General features: G+C 37.0%; 1 protein-coding gene across 1 annotated transcript in view; it reads left to right on the plus strand.

Annotated features, from left to right (window-relative positions):
• LOC105393137 (scavenger receptor class B member 1) overlaps nucleotides 1-27,882 on the plus strand; it is a 103,973-nt gene that overhangs the window by 71,990 nt on the left and 4,101 nt on the right. The window contains exons 4-9 of the mRNA XM_038121528.2: nucleotides 19,851-19,942; nucleotides 20,251-20,411; nucleotides 24,168-24,306; nucleotides 24,932-25,059; nucleotides 25,398-25,482; nucleotides 25,849-25,982. Of these exons, the coding sequence (XP_037977456.2) occupies nucleotides 19,851-19,942; nucleotides 20,251-20,411; nucleotides 24,168-24,306; nucleotides 24,932-25,059; nucleotides 25,398-25,482; nucleotides 25,849-25,982 (739 nt within the window). The remainder of the gene's footprint in view (nucleotides 1-19,850; nucleotides 19,943-20,250; nucleotides 20,412-24,167; nucleotides 24,307-24,931; nucleotides 25,060-25,397; nucleotides 25,483-25,848; nucleotides 25,983-27,882) is intronic.

Consider the following 27,882-nt stretch of genomic DNA (forward strand, 5'->3'; position numbering starts at 1 on the left):
CCTAATTAGTGTAGATTGGGTGTTATCGATCTCTGCCAGACATACCTTTTTACACTATAAGTTACAAGGCAATCCTGTATAATAAATACGTAGGTATTCTATTGTATTTTCCTTACTATGTTTTCGTTCACCATTATAAACGTCCTCCTGTACTAGTATTGTGCAGCGCTAAGTTATACTAAATATTAATATGTTACAGATTTTAAAACAACAACTTTTATGCAAAATCGCGAATATATACAGAAAAATAAAAGTGACGCCACCTGTACTTTCAAATCTGACAAGCCGTATCGTTGTTAATTGTTACAGAAGTTGCAAGGTAATTTAATGATCTAAATAAAACGGTTTTTTCTTTGTAGGTACTAATATTTTAAAAGTTTTCGAAATAAATTGTTCATTGATCATTGAATGCCATCTTTTGAGTTTTTCTAGATCAGAAACGTGTTCTAAATCTACTAACGCTATTTCTACTACTTTCTGTTCGTAAAAGGGATCTTTGTCTTAGGAGAAGAATGGAAGAAAGAACTTTCTGAGCCGTCTTATCAAAGTAGGTAGCTATACATACAGGGTGTTGCAAAAAGGGTATACTAAGCCGAAACCAGCATGTGCAGTATATATCTAAGCCCGAATTTGAAATCAGAGTAGGTATCTTAGGAGTAATTTGGTGTTTTTCTTAATTGATCTTTTTCATTGCCCGTGAGTGTAAATAAACAAACAAAAAACGTATTTTGACAGTGCCAGACAGCCATACATTTAAATACTTTTTAATGTTTCGTGTAAATCGTCCTCAGAAACGGCACACAGTCGCTATGTGTCGTAACTGTTACGGAGCAAATAAAGTGTAACTTTTTTTAAAAATTGCGTCTTATATTGGTTAGTCTGATTCGGAATGCGCCTAGAACGGAACGTACCTCGTTCAGTACGATACTGCCACCAAACCATACAAAAAACGCCAAATTTGAACACAAACTTGAAACAAAACGCATTCGCGAATGTCCAAAAACACACATTCGTTACATCACTATTACCTACCATCGATCAACCATCTCTTCCAGGCAACCTTGCTTGCAGCAATATGACACCTGCTATAACTGTTCAATCTTGACCGATGCTAATGGTATAATACCAGGTCAGTTTTAATATTATTAAAGATATCTATCTATCTATCTATCATGGCGAGCTGATTTTCCGCATTTAGCCTCCAAGGTGGGCCATTATGCGTGAAATACCTATGGGGTGACTAGCTATTAAGCCACCCAAGCTCACGCCAGAAAGCCAGTAGACGACCTAGGTTGCTCATGACTTCCCGGAGGGACCCCGGAGATCCGAGGATTTTTGATCGTAGTGTCTCCACGCCTTTGCAATGTAACAAGACATGGGAAGCTGTTTCATCTTCCTCCATGCAACTTCTGCAAAGAGGATTATTAAAGATATAACAGAACAAGGAACTTAGACTTGAGGCCGCAAGTTTGAGGACAGGTTAAGGAAAAACTTAGTTTAGATTAAGTACAAACAGACGTTTTAATTCAATTATTAAACCACTTTTTCTGCTGTACCTCTACACACCTACTTATGTTCGTGTATGTGCCTTTAGGTAAACATACAGGGTGTTGCAAAAAGAGTATACTAAGCCGAAACCAGCATGTGCAGCATGTTATATCTAAGCCCGAAACTGAAATCAGAATTTGAAAATTCGCGAAAAAAAAAATCATTTTCCAGAGAAACTTTGTTGGTGGCGTGACTTTTTACTATGGAAAAAAAATATTTTTTTTTCGCGAATTTTCAAATTCTGATTTCAGTTTCGGGCTTAGATATAACATGCTGCACATGTAGGTTCCGGCTTAGTATACCAATTTTGCAACACCCTGTATAGGGCTGTAATATGTAATACACTCACGAGCAATGAAAATGTTCCAGTGACATACCACCAAATTACTCCTAAACGGAAAAGGCTAGCTTAGTGACACCGTCTACAATATTGAAGTACATTTAACAGCGCATCAGAATATTACCAACTAATCGTTAATATATTTTCATCAAATTCTAAATTACACCTTTTAAACACAACCAAGTACATCCTACTAAGTACATTTGATGTTTATTACATGTTTTTAAAAGTAAACGATAGCTAAATAAAGTTAACATATTTTTTAACTACTGTACGTGTACCTACATAAATCCTAACTAATATTATAAATGCGAAAGTAACTGTGTCTGTCTGTCTGTCTGTCTGTCTATTACTCTTTCACGCCAAAACTACTGAACGGATTTGAATGAAATTTGGTATACATAGGGTCTAGACCCTGGGAAAGAACATAGGCTACTTTTTATCCCGGAATTCCCACGGGAAAACTTTTTAAGGCGAAGCGAAGCGCGCGGGAACAGCTAGTCGTTAATATATTTTCATCAAATTCTAAATTACACCTTTTAAACACAACCAAGTACATCCTACTAAGTACATTTGATGTTTATTACATGTTTTTAAAAGTAAACGATAGCTAAATAAAGTTAATATATTTATAACTACTGTACGTGTACCTACATAAATAATTTAATATTTTATACTTACGGACATAAAGTTAAAACATAGTTCATATAAAGTTACACCTTTTCCTTGAATACCTAAGTACTTTATTAAAACCATTAAAATAGTCGGATTCATAACTATATTTTTACCGCATTATTGCAAAGTGTAAAATATTTTATACTGGACAAAGAAACTCATCCTTCTGTGTTCCTTTGTAGTATTTGCTCACAATTATCAAACATTTTGTTTTTATTCATCGAGTACTATTTTTTTATAAGTAGGTATTCTTCGTTAGAATAAAAGGACCTTTGTCTTTGGAGAAGAACACAGGAGTGAAATCCCTGGACTGTCTTTTCTAAATACAACTTTAAACTAGTTTTACCCAATAAGTTAGGTAGGTATATTATACATTATATTATTATACATATTTATAGCTACTGACTATTTTAATTTAGGTTCATTTGTTTTAGAGCTCATTATATAATTTTATTTCTGTTTTATTAATAATTTTTATAATACTTATATAAAACTCAGTTAGTACTTACATTATTTATCTCAATGGGAGATTTTCAACCATAGACAAGCAACCATAGATTATAGATGACTTCATACTCAACAGCACTGCATTTTTTTTTAGCCGGCATCTAAATTCGTGGTCGAAATTCGGCCGTTATTATTATTATTTATAACTGATTCGAAAAAAGGAGGACGTTATTAGATAGATAGATAGATAGAGTACTCTTTATTTGTACACCAATAAATGATTAACAATTTTACATAGACAATTAACTAGGGTACAAAAGGCGGTCTTATCGCTTATAGCGATCTCTTCCAGACAACCTTTGGATGGATGGACTAGAGACATAAAAGGGGTATTAATTCGTTTACTATGTACCTACCTACCTATGTATTTTAATTTGGTTTGGCTTGGGGGATGATTTTGAAGCATAAGAGTTAGGTGATTCGTCACTACTCGTTTCAAGCACCCCAGGAAAAGGTAAGTCATACATAAGTGACACAACACAATGGTAGAACATTACGAAAATCACTTCCATTATACCATTTATACCCATCTTAGGCCCGGATCTCCTATTTACGCCGTAGTTCGCGTCCAGCGATACGCCGTAGGCCGCGTCACGATGCTCACTATAGAAATGTACTGATGCGGTCTCCCTCACACGCCGACGTTCGTTGGCGCGTAGACGCCGTAGGACGTTGATCGAAACGTTTACGCCAAAGTAGGACACCGCATATAGCATAAAATAGGAGACCCAGGCCTTAGTGACACGCACACACTACATCCTGGTGTCCTTGACGTCGGCATCTTCTGTACAAGCAATGATAATAAGTATTTTCTATAATTTCTTCCTCGTTATAAACCAGTGCCACTTTTAATATTAAAATTATGACTGACATGTCACATTGCGTTAAAAAAGTTGCAAAAATGCGGTAATAAAATGTATCCTATATAGATAGCCATAATTGAATTGGGTAAATAATGTAAATTTTCATATTTACAGCTTCTTATGGCTTTTTGCTGATTAAGAAAGGTTTTTTTTATGTAAAAAGTTGTTTTCTGACCTTATGCGAAATGCGAAAGAAATTCAATTAAGCTACTACTTTAGGTTGGCAAATTAACTTCGTACCTACTATCCATTATAGTTTCCGGTTGAATATACTTACACTTACGAGCAATGGAAAAGTTCAACTTACAAAATGTCGACACCAAATGATCCCAATTTCTATTTATTGTATAAGATTTAAATACTTATAATAAAACAGATCTATTTAATTTAATTTAATTTTAATTTTCTTTATTATGGGTATAATCTATTAGGAGTTATTGCGTAAAATATCCTACAAAAAAGTTTTAAAATTCGTATAATTTGTCAACCTGCTGCTGCATAGTTCCAGATTATTATTATTAGGGTCACTTTTACGATAAAAAAATTAATACCTACCTACATTTCGTGCTAATTGATAGTAACTTTTTGACAGGCGACTAAATACGTTTAGCGTTTGGTGAAATTCGTCGAAAATTCAAGTATACTCATTAAATCAAGCTCTTGTACTCGTATCTCGTATGTTAATGGGTTACCACCAGCGAATATTGGCACCAAATAACCTGACAAATTTTAGAGATGCATGGATGGTTAATTGATTGGTATGTAAATTTTTATGGCAAACGTACTAAAGAATACCTAACACCGACTATATTTAATAACTTACCACCTAATTTATTAAAACTAAGATGTTCTAAAAAAACTATAAAAAATAAAATAAAATATCATTTATTACAAGATGAGACCTGCAATGAGTATTATAAGTACACTAAATGCATATGTTCATTAAGTAAATCTATGTAATCTTTAATAATAACTTGTAATAGCATAAGTTACTAAATTTACACTAGTAATAGATATATATACCTATTAGTTGTGTAACTTACCTAATTTGTTTGTATAAATGCGAGTGGACGACCGAATGGCGTAGTGGTTAGTGACCTGACTACTGAGCCGATGGTCCCGGATTTGATTCCCGGCTGGGGCAGATATTTGTTTAAACACAGATATTTGTTCTCGGGTCTTGGATGTGCCCGTAAAATGGCAATAGGCCCGCCCCCTATTACATTGGGACTAACATAACACTCTGGCGAAAAGTGGGTGCAGCAATGCACCTCTGCCTACCCCGCAAGGGAGTACATTAGTACAAGGCGTGAGTGCGTGTGTGTGTGTGTGTGTGCCGGTGGTGATACGGTAGCTGTAGACATAAATGACCGTAGGTTCAACTCCTGCGCAAATTAATCGGTAGTGCGAATGGCCGCCATTGGTCAATATTTAATAAGGTGACTGCGTGTATTTCTGAACTCACTCCTTCCAGGAAATTCGACTCACAGACTAGCTTGTTTTCAATAATAACCTGTGGGGTTTTTTCCCAATCACCTTGTTAACGTAAACGATTGACCTTTGACATGTCACTCAAGCGAGATCGTAATTTAAAGTGAACTTTATAACTTATGTAGGCACTGTAAAGTACCTGATCAATTTCACATTGCATTCATTATGTATTTATTAAGGAGTTAAGTATATAGGAACCATAATTAAAGTATAGTGCAATAATAGCAGCCTGGTTCTGGGTTATTATTATTATTATTAAATTATTTATTGCACAAAATAAATTGGTACAAAGGCGAACTTAATGCTAGCAGCATTTTCTACCAGTTAACCTTTGGTGATGTTGAAAAAGTTAGACTCCGATTTGGAATCATTTTTATGGATTTTTTGGGTCAATTATTAAAATTATTATAGTTAACTAGCTGTATCCGCGAGCTTCGCTTCGCCTTAAAAAGTTTTCCTGTGGGAATTCCGGGATAAAAAGTAGCCTATGTTCTTTCTCAGGGTCTAGACCATATGTATACCAAATTTCATTAAAATCCGTTCAGTAATTTTGGCGTGAAAGATTAACAGACAGACACAGTTACTTTAGCATTTATAATATTAGTTAGGATTGTGCCATCTTTACTATCTTTATCATCTTTACTATCAAACAAACCCTTCCTTCAATGGAAGGAACCCGTGCCCCAGCAGTGGGGACCTGATGGGTAGTAATGATACTATCATACACAGAATGTCCCGTTAATAGTGAACCAAAGACAAAACGTTGGATACATTTTCAGGAATCCGAAACTCCAATTTAAATAAAATTATACCTAAAGCAGTTTGCATCCTGTTAACCCTTCATCTGTCTTATCTAACCCAAGACTATCTAAAAGCTAACAAAAACTGCAGATCCCTAAAAAGGGATATGGATCTGACCTTCTCAGAGCAGACAAAGTTCAGTGGATGCCCGTGACATTGTTTTATCATACTATTACAGTTCATTTGTCAATCCCTAGATGGCGTTGTATCATCATTTCGCGATTACCGTACACATATATTATTATACTCAACTCGTTTATAATTTATAATTAACAAGATGGATAATCAAGGTAAGGGGTTAACGACTGGCGTTGAAGGCGAATTGGATGATTAATCATGTGGCTGATAGTATTGTTGTTAACTGTTACCCGGCACGGAAGAGCCCTTATCGGTCACTTTACAGTATAAGTATATGTTATTATTGTTATTATTAACTTTTTACTAAAGATAAAATACTCTTTATTGCACACAAACAGAAACAGAGTTACAAAAAAGAAAAGAAAATAAATAGCACAATCGGCGGCCTTATTACTAAAAGTAATCTCTTCCAGACAACCAAATTGATAGGAAATAGAAAGAAAGAAAATGGGTATAATGTGAAAACCAGAGATATTTATAAACTACATTAAGGGCCCGTACAGGGTGACGTGCCGCGCCAATTTTGGGTTTTCAATGCTCTTCACACAGCACACGCAGTGACACGCACACATGTAAGTTTGCACAGTGGGTCGATAAACTTTTACTCGCCAACTTTATTGACAATTATGTTCAAGTACATTTTGGGTGATTTTAGGGTAAGTAAGTATAATTCTTACTTACACTGGTAGGCACCAGGAAAGAGTAGAAATTAATAGGGGTGCCACTTTACTCTATACTCGGAACCCGATTAGCTTTCTCAAACAAATGTGGTATTTACTTGTAGAAAGGTAACTAAAACTATTAAAGTGTAGATAATAAGTTTCGGGCATCCTCCAGCCAACTGAACCCCGACGACAAAGCAAAGTAAATACATAGTGTCGCAAAAGGGCTATACTAAGCCAAAAGGGGATGACTCAAGGGGTCATTCTGAACAACTTTTGTTCTACAAGATTTGCAAATTCGCGAAAAAAAATATTCGTTTTCCATGGTAAAAAGTCACATGTCCAACAAAGTTTCTATGAAAAAGGTTTTTTTTTGTTAATTTCCAAAACTCGTAGAGCAAAAGTTCAGAATGACCCCCTGTCTTACTCCTTTTTACCCGACTGCCAAAGGAGGAGGGTAATGTTTTTTGATTGTATGTATGTATGTTTGTCTGTTTCTTTGTTCCCTCCTGTAGCCTAAACGGCTTGATAGATTTTGATGTATGAGGTATTGTTAGAAGCGTATTGATGGCGCGATGGCTATAGGCTATGAGACGTTCCATTAAAATGTACATAGCGCCCTCTTGAGGACATAACGTGATGATCGAAAAAATAATAATTCAACTTTGCCGTGTAAGGTATCAAATGAATGGACTTGATTTTCACATTACAAAAATATGCATATTGAAGGTATTTAAATAACAACACCAAAATTATTGAAATAAAAAATGATCATGAACTACCTACCGACGTAAAATTTCATAAAATAAAAACAACGAAAAAGTTACAAATAAAAAAATACAATTATAAAAAACTAAAAACCTGACTGTACGCTAAAAACATGAAAACGAGTCCCAATGTTAATGGAAAGTATCGCAGGCGGGGACCAACTTGACCGCCACTCAAGGCCGTTTTATAAGTAACATTAAGGTAAATGGTGAACCCTCTGCTGGTATAATTTGTTTATATACCGCTTTTTCAATACCTGTAAGTACATTTTTTGGCAGCATAATACTATTTTTACTTAATTTTAGGGTTTCGAACGTCAAAAGAAAAAAAGCAACCGTTATAGGATCTCTTTGTTGTCCGCTGTCTGACTGACTGTCTGTCACCGCCCTTTTTCTCAGAAACGGGTAAAGATATCAAGCTTATATTTCGCATAAATGGGGAGTACCCCAAAAAAAATATTATGGTACTCCCTGTCCCACACAAGTAAATTGGGGCTTATATTTTTTCCAGTTATTTTGATGTGTATCCTTTTTTTTCTTTGTTGTTTTGTATAAGTATGTGTTTCTTTTCTTTAAATCTGTATTTTTTTTTGTTTGTTGCTGTCTATGTGTCGAAAAAATGTATCTTTATCTTCAAATCACGCCATCTATCGTTTATTTTTTTTGTGGCTACTGTCTATAGAAGAAATTCCGTCATTGACAATTTTACGTTACGAATTTATTTTTATTTATTTTATTTTTATTTTTACATTTTCGTGGAGAATCAACAGCATTTTGTTAATAAATAATTATTACTTATGAACACATAACAACTTGATGCCATTAACAGAATGAACTTAGTAAACCCAGTAAACCTAACACATCCAGAGGAAAAACAAAATCTCTTTCTCTCTCTCTGAAAAACATACTTAATAGCCCAAACTCGATGCTTTTAGCTATTAACATCTTTGAAATAAAATTGAGCCACCACCGTGTTACTGCCCTCATCAGATCCTCACGAGACCATACCTCAACCAGCACCAAGAGACTGTATTTTTGATCCCTAACCTAATGTTCGTGCGTATTGTCATCACTTAGATCCATTCGCTATATTCCTGCTCCTCATCAGACCTTTACGAGACTGTAATATCACGAGAATATTGCACACTATCTAATTTAATTTAATGTATTGAATATACTGGAAGAATTATGCTTCCTCAATTTCAAATCAAATTATGTTGGTGTCATAAAAGTTGAAAAAGTGCAATGACAACCAATGTGCAGTGATTTTGTATCTGTACACGATAAGATCGCGAGCTGTCAGTGCTGCCTAAACCGACGTGACCCTTCTTTGGAGGCCAGCGGCCAACTGAGTCAAACGTCACTTGTGTTTATGATTTTATAACACAGAAAGCCGCCATAGATATTTGTATGAAGATTTGAGGGAAAAAAATTGCTCAAGTTTGGGATTAATTTACACAAAATAAGTGTGTGTTTATTAAAAAACAAGGTATTTAGCGCCTAGTCCAAGCCTTTAACTTTATAATATGATAAAAATCATATGAAAATTCTTAATAATTACGACACAGTTGTTACAATACGGGAGTGTGATTGACTGGTTTTTCTTGATATTCTGAAATTAATTTACAGTTATCCATAGTCATTTACTTAAATTCGAATGATTCAGCACCTAGCTAGACTCTTCAACTACCTGTGTGATTTTTTTCAAGGCTGTAGAGCATCATTTACTACATAATTCTATGACAATGCCAACCCTCGATTCCCTATTGCAGACCCTTAATATAAAGTATAAACGATATGTAAATACCTACATAATTATAATAATACATAAAACCTACATAGTTAATAATAAATATATACCTATATGTCCTATAATAATACATAAATATTATTATAAATAAATAACTTTTTACTAAATACTTTCTCAAAAGGTGACTCTGATCAGACTTTGTCTCAATGATAACCTTAGCATCGTTTTTTTTTTGTTACAAATCTCCGACATTCAACACTAAAAGTCGCATAACTTTTGAACAGCTAATCCCAATTTGATAAAACATGGCTAAGAACACTCGGGATAACATTACCTATAGTATAAAAAAATATTTAAAAAAATTGGCTCAGCCGTTTGGGTGTTACGCTACTACAGACAGATACACCGACACATTAAAATTATAACAACCCTCATTTATATCGAAGGTTATAAATTAACATAACAATTTTATTCCGAACAGACAAATATAATGTAATATAAATATTTATAAACACTCACACCTTGTACTTGTACTCCCTTGCGGGGTAGGCAGAGGTGCATTGCTGCACCGACAGACACATAAACAGACGCAAATTTCACATTTCCAAAGCAAAAAAAGTACGAAACAATAGCGCAATTAGTACCTACAAAACAGAGCTTTCTATTTTTCCACGGAGACAAATGGAGATTACAATAATAAGGTCAAATTAAGTAACTTAATACACCTATCGATCTTAGATTGAATGTCGCAAGATAGTGGATCAAGAACACACATAAATACATACACACATACATAAAATCTGTGACGTTGAGAACTATGTCATACAATGGGAACATCTGTAGAGTAAGCAGAATATAGTGGGTTCGGTGCTGTGTTATTTAGTTTTAAGCATATTTTTTAAACATTTATTGAATTAGTACTTACCTACCTATTTTTTTATTGCTGAGACAACCAACTGGGGAGACAGACAAATATTTCCTATGACTTTGTCCCGGGAGACAGCTTACAAAATGACAAATTTCATAAAAAATGGTCCAGCTGTTTTGCCGTGAAAGAGAAACGAACATAAAATATCCATAAACATCCACTTACATACATCTTTAACGTTTTATTATCATCAGAACCTAGAAGGAAGGGTTTAGGCCTAGTCCACCAAGCTGGCCTAGTGCGGGTTGGTGGACCCCAACACAAACAAGCTTTAGCTGAGAGAGTTGTCGATATTTTCAATACCCTGTTCCTATACTGATGATAATTATCATAAATTATGTAACCGCGGCATCATAATATTGTATCAAATCTAGATTAGTAAGTATATGATTGTTATAAAAATAACTTGATATCTCTCCGCTTTGATTAACCCTGAATTTAAATTTGAATCTATCACGTTTTGTCACGTGAACTTTTAGTAGTATACAGGGTGTTGCAAAAAAAAAAAAAACACGCACTCACGCCTTGTACTAATTTACTCCCTTGCGGGGTAGGCAGAGGTGCATTGCTGCACCCACTTTTCGCCAGAGTGTTATGTTAGTCCCAATGTAATAGGGGGCGGGCCTATTGCCATTTTACGGGCACATCCAAGCCGAAACCAGCATGTGCAGCATGTTAAATCTAAGCCCACTAGATATAACATGCTACACATAATGCTGGTTTCGGCTTAGTATACCCTTTTTGCAACATCCTGTATAGATTTTATTTACGAATTTTCAAAAGCTCTACAAAATAAGTTTGTTCAGAATGACAAGTTGAGTTGGTTTGCTATTCCACAGTTACAACACTCTGTATAATATTAAAGATTGGCAATTCATCAACTATTCCTTATAAAATATTGAATAGGCGAATAGACAATGGGAGTTCTCAAGCTTCCTACTTATTTGTAGATAATATTGACTTTATATGTTATAACTATGTACTTATTGGTAGTGTTGTAAGAATTAGGAAAACTGTTTTTTTTATACAGTATGTTAAAAGAATACGTTACCCCCTATCGGCTTAGAATACCAGTTTTGTAACACCCTGTATAACAGACCCCTTAGCATGAATTTTCATCGAGAACGTGAAGTAGAATTCATCGAGTAATTTTGTATGAAAATATGAACAGCGCCCCTGGCGGTCGGTAGCAGAACTAAAATTTCCCTACAAAATTCATCGACTAATTTCACGTCACGTTCACGATGTAAATTCATGCTAAGGGGTCAGTTTTATCTCAGTGGAAAGCTTAGGTTTGTGGTTTTCTGACGTCACAATTTAAATTTATACTCAAAATTATGTATACGTAACATTCACAACTAACACATTAAAACTTAAACCAGATGACACAGTCATGGTTAAATCGTAAGCTACTCGTAATGTGGGAAAACCCATAACAATAAGCGTCACGTTTCTAAAGAAAATAAACTACTTATTTGATGTTTTATTTAAAACTAACACAGTTTTCTTGTAAATAAGGAAACAGGTATTAATTTTTCATCGTCAGGATTATCTGTTCAGTAAGGACGATGATTAATTCGTAATTTTCCTAATAGCTTGTCAACTAATTATTGAGGTTATTATGTTTATAGGTACTTATTACTTCAGAAACATAATTTTCATCATAATCTAATAAAGGCTATATAAAATTCTGAATCATAAAGTCATAATGAACAAATAATCGTGCATTATTTATATTCCTATCATGAACAATGAACATCTATTCTCTGGAATTGTCATTGGTACAACGTGTCCGCGGCGGGATTCGAACCCGCATCTCTGGCGTGAGAAGCGGGCGCTTACCCGACTGAGCTACCACCGCTCTGCTCTTTAGTTTAATAGGCGGCCTTTCAGTTAAAAGCGACCTCTTCCAGGCAACCTGTGTTTACCCCAGCACCTGGTCATCGGTTCTGCATCATATACGACCTGCCTATTACATTAAAACTATGTCGTTTACTTGAGTTATTTAGGGTGAAGCCCCATTGGTGCTTTGCGTCGTCGTCGCTATCACCTATTTTTATTGACCGTTCCTTTGATATGACGCGACACGACGCAACCCACCGCAACGCACCAATGGGGCATCACCCTTACGAATAACCTCAAATTGCGTCAGAGTTTTGTTTACAACTCCAAGATGCGGAAAACAATTTCTCCCAAATAACCTTAGTTAAATACCGGTAATGTTTGTTTTTTTTATTATTGAAATGTGTCTCAAGGCAGTCCACATTTTGAGTTTAAGTAAATATTGATACCTACGGATTTTTCCTAAGGTTAACTTTTTGGGTTTGACGTCAAAACTTTTTAATTCTGACCTTCGTAGTGTCAAGTTCTAGGTTACAGGCTGAAAGCTATGCTTGTTTTTGTTTTTTTAACATAACTATTATAGTGCCACAAACTTATCTGTTCCGGTGACAGCGAACTAAATTGATCCATATCTCATTATTTACTAATGAATTGTATATTTTAAAACATTAGATGGGTTTATTATAACCGCAAGAGCGAAATAACAATACGAACAAACTTAAAATCTTATAGAATTAAGAAATATTAGAGATTTATTTGAGCTGTCACCGGAACAGATAAGTTTGTGGCACTATATTTGTAAAATATATCGTCAATGGAAATATAGCATTAGGGTGCTTACAGCTTACATAGAGATTCGGGTTCCCCGTATCTACTATCAAGGAGCATTTCCCGGATTTTTTAATCTCATGAGCGCTTTCGCATAATCAGGTTAGGTAGATACAGGGAATCCGATTCTCTATATTGTAAGCACCCTTAGTCCGATGACAGCTCTCAGATCCATACATTTTATTTCTAATTTGTTTGTTTCCAAAGGAAAAATAAATATTAATGGAATTGTCTATGTTCAACCAAGATCGGAAAAGAAAGGTAGATATTTGTTCAAATAATGTACCCGGTCGGGATTCAAACCAGAGACTTGGCCACATTAACCGCTGCACCGTTTTGTCATCTCAATTGACTGTGTCAATTGGTATTAAGATACTAGTTAACCTCTAAACTAAGTTATTCCAAGTTAACTAGTCAACGTATGAAGGACGCATGAGTGGTCAATATTTGATACTAAACTATTGTTGATAACTTCCTAGTGGATGACTATGAGGAATATTAATTAGTATGATATAATGTTGCCTTTGCAAGATGTCATACTTCATAGGTATTGGTATTTTTTTATTTATTACACTCGCAAGCAATGAAATCTGACAGTCGGGTGGCCCACTTACCCGACAACTCTCTCAGCACAAGCTTGCTTGTGTTGGGGTCCACCAACCCGCACTAGGCCAGCGTGGGGGACTAGGCCTAAACCCTTCCTTCATTGGAAGGAGACCCGTGCCCCAGCAGTGGGGACGTAATGGGTCGTGATGAAGCAATGAAATGTTCCAGTGACAAAAGCTCAAAATTACTTCTAAACGGAAAAGGCTAGCCTAATGACGCCGTCTGCAATATTGAAGTACATTTAACAGCGCATCAGCATATTACCAGCTAAAAACGTAGATATTGATGTCGATTCTGAAGGCAGAAATTCTAAATTTAGAGCTGTCAAAACCTTAATTTCTTTGTTTAAAATTCGACTCTGTGATTGTTTCCGTAAATGTCATTTTATGCTAGCAAATTTTTTAGTTTGACAGCGTTAAAATTAGAATTTCTGCCTTCAGAATCGACATCATTGTGTTCGAATTTAAAATGAAATGTTTAAAAAAATTGGGTGTCGGCATTTTGTCAGTGGTTTCTTTTAATTGCTCGTAAGTGTACTTTAGGTACTCATGGGATCTCCTATACATATTTATGTGGTCGACTGTACCAGATAGTTATTCTATTCATGAATAAAATGTTTGTTTTAGTAATACACTTATTATCTTTTTTTATAAAGCGAAGTTAGAATGTCAGAGTGTGCGGGGTTCTACAGAAATTACTTAGCAACGACTATAAACTGCTTTCCCTTTTTATACCTGCATGTATGTATTTTTTACTTTCTAAGTATTGTATGTAGGTATACTTAAAATATTATGAATGTGGTATGTGCTTTCTCTAGTTAAGTAAGTATAAACCAAGTCTGTTTAGGTAGGTTCAAAGTATTATTACACTATAAAAAACTTGCCTACGTATTTCAAAACTACAACGCGCAAACTTAGTCCAAAATTTAATATAATACTCACCTTATATATTTTATAAAACGTATAAGACTAGGTCGTTCCAGGCCCTAGTCATAATTTAATTATTTAACGAAAGGTTGAGTGACATTATCAACTGTCCTTTTGCCTGTCATTTTTATCCGTAAAAAAAATAAAATAGTTTTTTTGTGTTAAATGATTACCTAGATAAGAACCTAGTACATAAATGAGGTAAGGATTAATCTGAGACCTAGGTACACCTAAGCGCTTATGTTTGATATCTAATCAGTCATTAAATACTATTTTCCTGCTGTCTGACGACAATTATTAGAAAAGTGTAGACACGTGAAAATGTCAAGGAAAAGTCAATGCTGTGGCTAAGGCCTTGGTCTCCTATTTACGCCGCAGGTCGAGTCCAGCGTCACGCCGTAGGCCGCGTCACGATGCTCACTATAGTAATGTACTGATGCGGTCTCCCTCACACGCCGACGTTGGCGCGTAGACGTAGTGAGCATCGTGACGCGGCCTACGGCGTGACGCTGGACGCGACCTGCGGCATAAATAGGAGACCCGGGCCTAAGCTAAAATAGGACACTAGACTTTTAGGCCTCATACCATACTCGGGAAACTAAGGTCCGGAGTGAATTTTATCAGTGTTAGTGGCACGCTATTTAAGCCTACTTGCTGAAATCCTAAAATAATTAAAACAATGGAACTACAAAAATAATATGCTTACCTTAAAATACAGGGAGTGGCAAACATCCTAACTTATAACTGTGTCTGTCTGTCTGTCTGTCTGTCTGTCTGTTACTCTTTCACGCCAAAACTACTGAACGGATTTGAATGAAATTTGGTATACATACGGTCTAGACCCTGGGAAAGAACATAGGCTACTTTTTATCCCGGAATTCCCACGGGAAAACTTTTTAAGGCGAAGCGAAGCTCGCGGGAACAGCTATCCTAACTAATATTATAAATGCGAAAGTAACTGTGTCTGTCTGTCTGTCTGTCTGTCTGTCTGTTACTCTTTCACGCCAAAACTACTGAACGGATTTGAATGAAATTTGGTATACATATGGTCTAGACCCTGGGAAAGAACATAGGCTACTTTTTATCCCGGAATTCCCACGGGAAAACTTTTTAAGGCGAAGCGAAGCGCGCGGGGACAGCTAGTATTATTATAAATGCGAAAGTAACTGTGTCTGTCTGTCTGTTACTCTTTCACGCCAAAACTACTGAACGGATTTGAATGAAATTTGGTATACATACGGTCTAGACCCTGGGAAAGAACATAGGCTACTTTTTATCCCGGAATTCCCACGGGAAAACTTTTTAAGGCGAAGCGAAGCGCGCGGGGCCAGCTAGTACCTTATAAAGGTGTTGCAAAATGTTATACTAAGCCGAAAGGGGGTGACCCAGGCAGGGAGTCATCCTGAGCAACATTGACTTTTGGAAACTCGCAAAAAATACTATTTTGCTTCTCCATAGCTCGCAACCTATCACGTGGGTACAAATTATGTACAGTGAAAAGCTGATGTCTCGTTTGGCATCTCTGACTACCCCTTCCGGGATTACAGTCGTGAGTATATTATGTATGTTTGTAAGTACCTACGTATGTTGTATTTTTTCTCTAAGTTCACGGATTTTTCTAACGGAACTCTAGATTTTTTCCAACGCGTTTTTCTGATACGAAACCGCAGGCGGCCATTATTGCGGCGCGTTTCTGCAATCATAATCATGATCAGTGTAATAATGTTAACCGCTAAACGACCCGTATACGACTCTCGAGGGTTACTCTATACTGACGAAAAACGAACGAACGAGAGCTGTCGTGCAATCGGCACGTTTAATACAACGAGATAGAGTCGTGGCTCGTGCAGCACCGCTCCGAAACTTCGTCATGTAGAATGACCCCCCTGTACAGACGAGGGACATTAGGATTTTGGAACTAGCGTTTTTCTCACATTTAAAAAAACACACGCACTCACGCCTTGTACTAATGTACTCCCTTGCGGGGTAGGCAGAGGTGCATTGCTGCACCCACTTTTCGCCAGAGTGTTATGATAGTCCCAATGTAATAACATTTTACGGGCACATCCAAGACCCGAGAACAAATAACTGTGTTTAAACAAATATCTGCCCCAGCCGGGAATCGAACCCGGGACCATCGGCTAAGTAGTCAGCTTCACTAACCACTACGCCATTCGGCCGTCTAGACATCTATAATGTCTGAAAATTACTTACTTACTACTAATTACTACGCCAACTACACTCGCGAACAATGAGAAAGTCCTGACTGATACGGACACCGAAAATGACTAAATTTTTTAAGCATTTCATTTCAAATTTGAACATTATTTTTACGTTTTTATTTGGTTTTGATGCGCTGTTAAATGTATACTTTTCAATATTGCAGACGTTGGCGCTAGCTTTCCAAAGTAATTTAGGCCCGGGTCTCCTATTTACGCCGTAGGTCGCGTCCAGCGTCACGCCGTAGGCCGCGTCACGATGCTCACTACATCTACGCGCCAACGTCGGCGTGTGAGGGAGACCGCATCAGTACATTTCTATAGTGAGCATCGTGACGCGGCCTACGGCGTGACGCTGGACGCGATCTACGGCGTAAATAGGAGACCCGGGCCTTAGTGCTATTGTCACTGGAACTTTTACCTTACTCGCGAGTTTATCAAAAATTCCTTAAAGTGTCAAAAGACTTGACTTTCTCAACATCTTGGACATTCTAACAACATCAATGCGTGTTTGCAAAATGGCGGAAAAGAAAATGAGCACAATCTCACTAAAATTAACGGAAATTACTCATCAGAACCACTTGGGGACTGACCAACTGTCACTGCCATTATTGCACAAGTACACTGAGTAAATCTTCACTTGCAAACCATGGATAAACGCATCACACTTATAGCACCCCTTCTTTCGATGGAGGTTAAATAACACCGTGAGTTTTGGCACGCTTACCTACAGTCAAACTAAATTGTAGATACCAAAACGTTTTAACCCAATTATTGTTCAAAAGTGTGGTCTTATCAAACGATCTCGTGCGAGTTTTTTCACCTATCGAGAAGTGAAATCGAAAACGCATATTTGTATGGCGCGGAGCTAGTACAGCTACTTACCGCTAGGTGGCGTGTCTCCCGCGCCATACAAATTTGCGTTTCGATTTCACTTCTCGATAGGTGAAAAAACTCGCACTCAGGGCCCTGAAAACAACTAGATTCTAGGTATTTTAAGTATAAGGTGGTGGTGTCTAAAAATATGAATTGGCATGACGAACATATTTACGTAGCAGTTTTGAGAAAAACGCTTTTAAACATAAATTACGATTATTTTTTAAATGGTGGTGCTAGTTAGCCCTATTATTTATTTATTATACTTTATTGCCTCTGTGGTCTAGTGGTAGAAGCTTCGCTTCATGACCCAGAGGTCCCGGGTTCGATTCCCGGGTGGAACCATCAATTTGTGTTTCTAAATTGTGGTTCTAAGTTTGGTTAGGACATAGAAGGCTGATCACCTGATGTCCGAAACAGTGAAACGATCCATGCTGTCGGATGGGCATGTAAAGCAGTCAGTCCTGCGCCTAGCTCTCTCCAGTCGTGTCGGTCAATCCGTCCCATTGGGCTATGAGAGTGATGGAACAGAGAGTGCTCCTGTGTACTGCGCACACACTTGGGCACTATAATCTACTCCTGCGTAGATGGCTGATCTCAATTGAGATTGGCCGCCGTGGTCGAAATTCGGCTAGGAGGACATTATACTTTATTGCACAAATATAACATAACTGTACAAAAGGTGAACTTAATGCAAAAAGCATTTTCTACCAGCCAGCCTACAGGAGGTACAAGAAATCAAGTAAAAAGGTGCAAAAAAATTGAAACAGGAAGAACTAAATATAGAGTCCTATTTGTAGTATATTTACAGTATAGCAAGCTCCGACATATTAAAATAGCAAAATGTCACAGGAAAATGTTTCACGTTACACAAATTGAGGTCTAACAAACGTACCTTGTATTGTACAGGCCTTTATTAACATTAAACTACTAATTTTATTTATTAATCAATAATTTATAACCCTTATAACACAACTATTCTTGTCATAGCATAAATATGAATGTCGTTTTTAATTGTTATAGCGAAACTGTATCGACATAGTTGTAGTGTGGTAATTATATTTTTTCCTTATACTTAACCAAGTAGTTACTACAGATCTTAGGATAAAAATAGAGGCTTGATTATAGAACACGTGACAAATATAATGCAATGGGTTAAAACGTGACAATCTAGTAGGCATTTTCATCCAATTAACGAATTATCCCTTTTAAGGTAAGCGTCTATCTATCGGTATCGCATATGTTAGACCAAACGGATTGTGCTAAATGTATGGAGAAACAGCGTCGGCAATGCTGATGAAGATGAATTTGTGAATTTCTATACAAATAATAGAAAGAAGAAAGAAAGAAAGAAAATACATTTATTTCACACACACACGGAAACAACACAAAAAAAATAATAAAACAAATAATAAAACAAATACTAATAAAAAAATAAAAAGAGGTGGTGCCGAGAGGTGGACGCTTATCTGAAAAGCGTTTATTAATATGTATTATATATATGTTATATTGTATTGTATATGTATTATATTTGTTATTTATTTATTTATAATAAAATTTGGTCCACCAAACCGCACTGGGCCAGCGCGGTGGACTAGGCCAAGTTTCCCTACGTTGAAAGGAGACCCGAGATGTGACGTGACTGTGATGATGAGAATTAAACTCTATAATGCACACTTATAAATGTGTACCTACGTAGACGAACTTAATGATTTATATCATTCTCTTCCAGTTAACCTTTGGTGTTGTGTAGAGAGTTACAAGACTTATTCGGTAGTGCAATAAGCTCGGATAGAATAGGTGCAGAGAAGTCAGGATTTGGCCAAATTTATACCTATAAGGTACTTACATAAGACTATTTTATTGTTTTAGGTGCATTACAACTACTTACTGTTAAGAAACCGAATTAATAGATTGAATGGCTCAGTTGGTATGATACAAGAAACCGAATTTTGGCAAATAAACCGTTTAGCGCCATCTACCGTCGAGTAGCAAAACCAACTTTTTGTTATATTCACAAAATTTACAGGAATCAAAACTTAATAAAATTAATATTAAAAAAAAAAATTTTTGTTTGTTTCAGGTCGATTAGCGGTGATCATGTTCAGCGTGTGTACGGTGGTGCTAGGCATCATCCTGTCATTTGTGCCATGGCTCGATTATATTATATTTAGGGTAAGTTCAACCAGTTTTTCAGTACCATTTAGGTTTATTCTATTCTATGCTCCTGGCTCGCTCGACTGGAACCTTTATACTTATAAGTACTCCTAATGTCAGACTACCTAACTAAAAATCTAAAGCTATGGTTCGATTAAAATTATTTTAGGATCTTCTCCAGCTTATCTCAAAATTATATTCTCGTCCCCACAAATTAAAGTTATTGAACAGAATATCTTAAAATCATATTATTATATCCTGATCCCCAGCTTATTCTCAAAATTATATTCTCTTCCCCATCTTATCTCATTCTATCCCCTCCCCAGGAACTTAAACTCTGGAACGGCTCTCTAAGCTACAGCTACTGGCAGCGGCCCGGCGTGACGCGGCTGACGAAGGTGTACATCTTCAACGTGACGAACCCCCAGGGCTTCATGGAGCACGGGGAGCGGCCGCGGCTGCAGGAGGTCGGCCCGTTTGTGTACAGGTGAGTAGAGATTATATGGGTTTTTTAAATATACCTACCGGATCCATCATCACGACCCATTACGTCCCCAGGGGGCACGGGTCTCCTTCCAATGAAAGAAGGGTTTTAGGCCTAGTCCACCACGCTGGCCTAGTGCGGGTTGGTGAACCCCAACACAAGCAAGCTTGTGCTGAGAGAGTTGTTGTTGTTGTGGTTCCGGCAATCCGACTGTCAGATGTTTTTAAGCCGCCCGAAGGCCTCTGACTAGGCTTAACGACTGCTGCCGAAGCTACAACCGGGACCCACGGCTTAACGTGCCGTCCGAAGCACGGAAGCGTCCAGAAAGGCACCACTTGAAATTGGTCACCCATCCAATGGCTGACCGTGTCAGTTATTGCTTAACCTCAGCGATCAGTTACGATCACTGAGGCCCGCTCGACTACGGACGCTCGACTACCGGCACTTTAGGAATTAACAATCCTAAACAGCTAGCCTGTCAAATATCAGTCAGATCTATTCAAGTTACGTCAGATTTAACAGGCAGGCAACTGCTTATGGATTGTGAATTGCTCATGTTCGGTGTTTATAACTCCAACGGAGGAAGTAGTGGTAGGCAGATTGCATTGATTTTTTATCCTTGCCGTTACCGATGGTTATATAGGCCTAAACACCACCAATGCGTAGATATGTCCAAGGCGGAAACGAGAAGAATATTCCAGTTCGGGTGATTATCTACCTTAAAAATGTTATATTATAGGTTTATCGTGTAGTGATTATAATGTGCGTGTGTGACTGTAGTCACGTATACCTTATTCCATTGGTAAGGTCCCAATCATAGAACAACGCAGATTCGGGATAAGCCGATTTTGATAAAATATGGCTAAGAACTCTCGGGGTACTGGGTTACCTATGATCCAAAAAACACATCGAAAATCAGTGCAGTTGTTTGGAAGCTACTTTACCAGGTTACCTTAGACAAATTAAACTTAGAAAACCCTTATTTTTCGTAGGGGATTATAACATGTGGATTACAGCATTTTGGCACACCTTGGAAATGCCTGATGATAATGACGATGATGCATCATAAAACCACTAAGAGAGACATATTTTATACCCAAGCCTTGCGTTGCGTTGCGTGTTGACAATAACGCGGTATAAAACCCAGCGAGGCTGTGTGTTCTGGCCTTATAACTTATGACCTAGGCTGTGGCAAGGTCTAGGTCGCAGCGGATTAGGTCATAACTGCTACAGTTTTATCTAATTGCTTTATCTTACGCTGCAATTGCACACTTTGATATGGGAAATCCACTCTGACATACAGAAGGGCAGGAGTCATTTTGTTTATGCACGTATTTTCTTAGAAGCCCTATGGATGATGGTCATCTTAACATGTTGGTGACAAACACTGTGTGAGTTTTTTCACCTATCGAGAAGTGAAATCGAAAACGCAGATTTGTATGGCGCGGAGCTAGTACAGCTACTTACCGCTAGGTGGCGTGTCTCCCGCGCCATATAAATTTGCGTTTCGATTTCACTTCTCGATAGGTGAAAAAACTCACACTCAGGGCGCAGAGCTGGGGTTAGCACCTTCACTCACTTGTCAAACATCTGTCAGATCCATTCCAATTGCGTCAGATTTGATAAGCCACCGACGCTGCCTTTGGATTGTTAATTGCTAATGTGTCGGTGGTGGTATGGTAGCTGAACTAGCGTTTTTCACCGTAGTGATAGCAGTAGTAGTGTAGCCAGTTATCAATTATGTTATGAGTTGCCCGAGCACAGGATTCGAAACCTCCGTTTACGTTGCGTATCGTCAAATGTCACTGTCAAAATGTAAGGCAAATTTGTTAGTTCCAAAAGTGGCATTTGTTTTGTCCATGTTAGGTGGAATTTCACCAAACGCTAAACGTATTTAGTAGCCTGTCATACGTCTGTCAGTTAGTACAAAATGTATTTACAATTTGATTTAAATACGTTTTGTGTTTGGTAAAATTAAGCGACCCTTCGTGTAGATTCGAAAATAATATCGAATCCTATGCTCGCCCCTCTGTTGTGAATTTTCAGGGATGCCATTTAACGATGGCATTAAAATTAAGTATAGCTTGTTACTACATTATTATTATTATTATGTATACTGGCTGAACCGGCTTATATTGTGCCTAGCTACTTTAAGTCACCTCGTCTACAAAAACTCATTCGAATTGGTTCATCATTAGCTACACTAGCTGTTCCCGCGCGCTTCGCTTCGCCTTAAAAAGTTTTCCCGTGGGAATTCCGGGATAAAAAGTAGCCTATGTTTTTTCCCAGGGTCTAGACCGTATGTCTACCAAATTTCATTCAAATCCGTTCAGTAGTTTTGGCGTGAAAGAGTAACAGACAGACAGACAGACAGACAGACAGACACAGTTACTTTCACATTTATAATATTAGTTAGGATTAGGATTAGGATTAGGATAACAGTTATACTTACATACATAAGTACATATCATAGTACATATAAGTATATTGTGTAACTAATTAAACATACAACTAACTCGTCTCTAGAACCTTTCAATGGGGGCTTAAAATGCCATTTAAGAAAGAGACTTCCTTTCATTCAATGGCCAAGACATCTATTTATAATCGTTACATTATATCATACATAAATACTGGTTTACCCTACTTAAGATTCATATATATCTGATTAATTTAGGGTCAAGTTCACACAGGGTAGATCCGCTATTGGTAGAAACCGTTTCACCGAATAATGTATCTGTCAAAACCCTTATTACATTGGAGTAAGGTTAGATTTTATTTGTTTCTTATGTTTTATTTGATGAAACGCTCTTTATAGCCAAAGCCAGGTCAATTTCTATTAATTTAATTATCTAGTGACTATATTTAGTTTTTCCTGTTTAATTTTTTTTTTTTTTTTTTTGCACCTTTCTACTTGTTTTCTTGTACCTCCTGTAGGTTGGCTGGTAGAAAATGCTTTTAGCATTAAGTCCACCTTTTGTACACTTATGTTATATTTGTGCAATAAAGTATTAAATAAATAAATAAATAAATAAATATACTACCATATACTTACTGGTATTTATAACACCAAAAACTCGTAATACTAGATTTTCTTTCTATGCGAATGTAACTATAAATCAAATAATAATATGTACTTAAATATAAAGGTAACCTTTCACCTTTCGGCATCGTACGCGTCATTAAGGTCGCCTTTTCCGTTTAGGACTAATAAATAAATATGTGGGGACATCTCACACACGGCCATCCGACCCCAAGCTAGGCAGAACCTGTGTTATGGGTGTCGGACAGCTGATATATCTACACAAATACATAGATAGATAGATACTAAATATAAATATCAACACCCAAGACCCGAGGACAAATATCTGTGTTTAAACAAATATCTGTCCCAGCCGGGAATCGAACCCGGGACCTTCGGCTCAGTAGTCAGGGTCACTAACCACTACGCCATTCGGTCGTCAACTACTAATTTGATGCTATTTTCACTGAAACTTTAACATTGCTCGTGAAGGTATATCAGCCTTCGGGTCCGATGGTCGTGTGTGAGATATCCCTACTCCCTACGATCTATAATGTATGGTGACTTTTGACGCTCTGGACAGCAACCTTTGTTTGTTTCGTTTACTTAGTTCGTTTTGTACTGTATTATTTTGTGTGTTTTGTTGTTGTTTTGTATCATTTTCAGATTTTTTGTTGTTGTCAGTGTATCCATCAAACGTTTTCTTCTTTATATTTATTTATTTAACCCGTTTGTTCCAGAGAGGACATGGAGAAAGTAAACATAAAGTTCCACGACAACGACACGGTGACCTACCAGCACAACAAGATCCTGCGCTTCGTGCCAGAGATGTCTGTTGACAAGAACCAGAAGCTGATCGTGCCTAATATTCCTTTATTGGTAACTATATACTATTGATAAAGTTATATAAGGGCGTTTGTAGGGCTAGCTAGCGCAGCTAACTGAAAAAAAAACTTACTTAAGGGTCAACGCAAGAACAACTAGCGCTACCAATTGAAAAAAACCATAACTTCCGTTTCAAAGCGGTTTTATTTTTCAGAACTGTCACGTTTTACGCCATCTTCTTATTAATTTCATTTTATTAGAACCTACGTCCCAATTACCCACTGGTAGGTACCTACTTACCATGAATCCAAAATCCACATTTGCTTTTACATTCCAGTACGTCTATCACAGGATTTGATACTATTTTCGAAACTAAACAAACATATGGAAAAAACAAATATTATCACTTTTGGAACTAACAAATTTGCCTTACATTTTGACAGTGACAGTTAACGATACTGTTCTTTTTCCATATTTATGTTTGTGTAGTTTCAAAAATAGTATCGAATCCTGTGTTAGACGTACAGGTAGTGGGTATTGGGAGGTTAGTTCAAAAAAATTAAGAAGAGTATTGCAAGTTTTTGGGTGTGCGTAAGGCCTGCTGAAACTCAAAGCTGTGAACTTTAACCGCATCTTCATTGTACCGTTTTCGTCTCACATGTACCTATGTATTTTTCAGACGGTAACATCGTTCTCCCCGAACCTGGCCGGCTTCCTGTTCAACTTGCTGGTGTCGGGGCTGGCGCTCACGTACCGGGACCGAGCCAAGCCCTTCGTCTCCGTCACCGCTGAGGAACTGGTGTTTGGGTAAGGATCTGGAAGATTCTAGATACAAGTAGTTTCAAAAGTGGTTTTACTATAGTAAGCAAAAATTCAGAATTCAAGTCATTCTGAAAGCCTAGCACGGTGTGCAAGACGTGAAAAAAATTGCTATGCACTCGGAAAACTTTTGTCACGTCTTACGCCCCGTGCCAGACCTTCAAAACAACTTTTGTTCCACGAGAAAAAACTGATTAGAATGACCGATCCCCATAGTTTACCTTACTATGCCACTTTTGAAACACCAGCCTAAAATAATAACTTCAGCTTGCAGATTTTTGTTTTTTTATAGACTTAACTAACTAAATTTTTTATTTATTTTTCAGTTACAACGACCCCCTAGTTTCGTTGGCGCATATTTTCTATCCTAAAGGGAAACGGCCGAACAGCCAAATGGGACTTCTTCTTGCTGTAAGTTTGTACATTAAGTATATTTATCAAATAACTATTATTTTTGACGATTGTGCGGTATTACTTAGCTGAGGCAGAGTAATTATAGATCGCCAAAATATTAACATCCTGTAGATATAGATTTATAAGCACTTATTTCATGCCGGTAAATAATGTATGTACTAATAATATTTCATAGTATTTTTAAGCATACAAAAAACTGGTAAGAATCTGTTATATTTTCAGAAAATGTAACTATTAGGAACAGAAGAGGCGATAACATGCCACCTTGTGGAACACCACCGGAGATATCGCTGAAAATATGACTCATCAATGTCACATGCACGCAATATGAATACTTAGGTACTATTTTCATTCCATTTTCAGAGAAACGGCACCTTAGATGAAGTCTCAACGATCTACTCTGGACAGAAATCCATGGAGCGGTTCGGCTACATCGACAAGATCAACGGCATGGACCACCTCCCCCATTGGAAGGACAGCCCTTGCAACGACATTCGGTATGTTTGAATTCTTCTAACGTAACGAGTAACGAGTCAAAAGTTTTGAATCGCGCTCACTCACATCGCGCAGCCTCAAGAGCGAGCGCGACGGGGAACTTTTGTCACGTGTTCAATGCGCTCCGTGCTAGCCCTTCTCAAGGCAGTATAAAATGGTAAAAAGTTGCCTTAGGTACAGTCTGAGGTATAGAAAGCTGGGCTCTGTCAGGTATCATGGTTACTCTATATAGGGGTCATGTAACTTTGCCCCAGTCTATAATTAATATACACCAATATGAAATGACATGGTTAATTTATTTAAAAAAAAGTACGTCATACTTTTTCGATTCTAAAAATAAGCTGCTTTGATGTTTGTTTAGGTATAAGGGTCCGTAAATAACCTCTGCAGTAGTCTGCAGTATTAAATTTCGTATTACACAAAAAAAAACATCATAATCCAATAACAATCGGTATTGACGGAGTAAGTAACACACACAAAAAAAATATAGGTATAAAAACTTCCCTGAGGCCAAGATCCACTTCGGGTCGCTGAGCCAGCGGAGTAAGTAAGTTTATGCCCAAGTGAAAGGAAAGTTCAATATTGAATTAACGAGTTCAAAAGTCATTGAATACAACTCATTTAGGTTCAAGGTGACTGAAGGGTAAGTCCCTTAAACTGGTTAAGAGTAGGTCTGAATACAGCCTTGCCAGTTCTTTTCCTGTGTTTAAGGTAACAATTGGCCTCGCAACTTCACTATAATAACACTCGTGAGCAATGAAAAAGTAGCTTAATGGCGCTGTCTGCAATATTTAAGTTCACTTTCATTTAGAATACTACCAACTAAAAAAGTAAATATTTTAATAAAATTTTCAATTAAGTACCTAGGTACTTACGTTTGAAAAAAATTAAGTTCGTTTGGGGCCGGTATTTTATGGGTAGACCTTTTTCATTGCACGCGAGTGTATTTTTATGACATTACTTTGCAAGATGCGACATAACGCTCGGTGATATCGAAATACATAGAAATGGAAACCAATAGTGACGTTGCGACACCTCGAGTCGTCTGCTGCAACTCCTGCAACGACTTGTCGTTGGCGGCCAATTGGCACCTTTATCGTTACACAGACATCCGTCAACAAACTTTCCGATGCACTGTGAAAACTTGGAATAACCATCATCATGACTCATTTAAAATACCTGAACTTAAAGGACTTGACATTTTAAGTGTTTATAAAAGGTATAATAATCCATCCTCTGCAAAACGGTGAGATTTTATTGTGCCTTGTTAAATTATTTTGGAGTTTTTAAGTGGTTAATCATTCAAAAATCAGATTTAAAAACCACTTATAATAAGTTCCTTCCGTTTAAACAGGAGTTATTTATTAAAATAACTTTAAGGAAGAGCATGATAACTTGAGTGTTTACTGCTTATAAGTTTAAATTTTAATATACTTACTTAGGTACTGAGGACTTTTTATTAGGTAGAGTACTAATGCAAATAATATTTTGCGTGTCATCATTATATTCATTATCATACTCTGAAGGACTGTGATGACAATGACAACACACTATTTTTGTCAATCTTTGTCTAGTCTCATGCGCAATGAATTAGTTCCAGTGACATAGCATCACATTACTCCTAAACGGAAAAGACTAGCTTAATGATGCAATATACTAGAGTACTAACATTTAATGGCGCATCAGGATACTAGTTACCAACTAAAAGCGTTATAAAATATAATGTTTGAAAAATGGGGGCTATTTTGACGTATCGTTATTTTAATGAGTGGAAATTTTTCGTTATTTTTATCTATCAGCCCGCCACTGCCAGATATAATCTCTGAAGCGATTTCTGAAGTGATTATTAACCCTCTTATTCATAAAAAAGTTACTGGACGCTTTTGCTAGTGAACTGTTCTG

The sequence above is a fragment of the Plutella xylostella genome, chromosome 30 (assembly GCF_932276165.1).
Source record: "Plutella xylostella chromosome 30, ilPluXylo3.1, whole genome shotgun sequence".
Classification (NCBI taxonomy): Eukaryota; Metazoa; Arthropoda; class Insecta; order Lepidoptera; family Plutellidae; genus Plutella; species Plutella xylostella.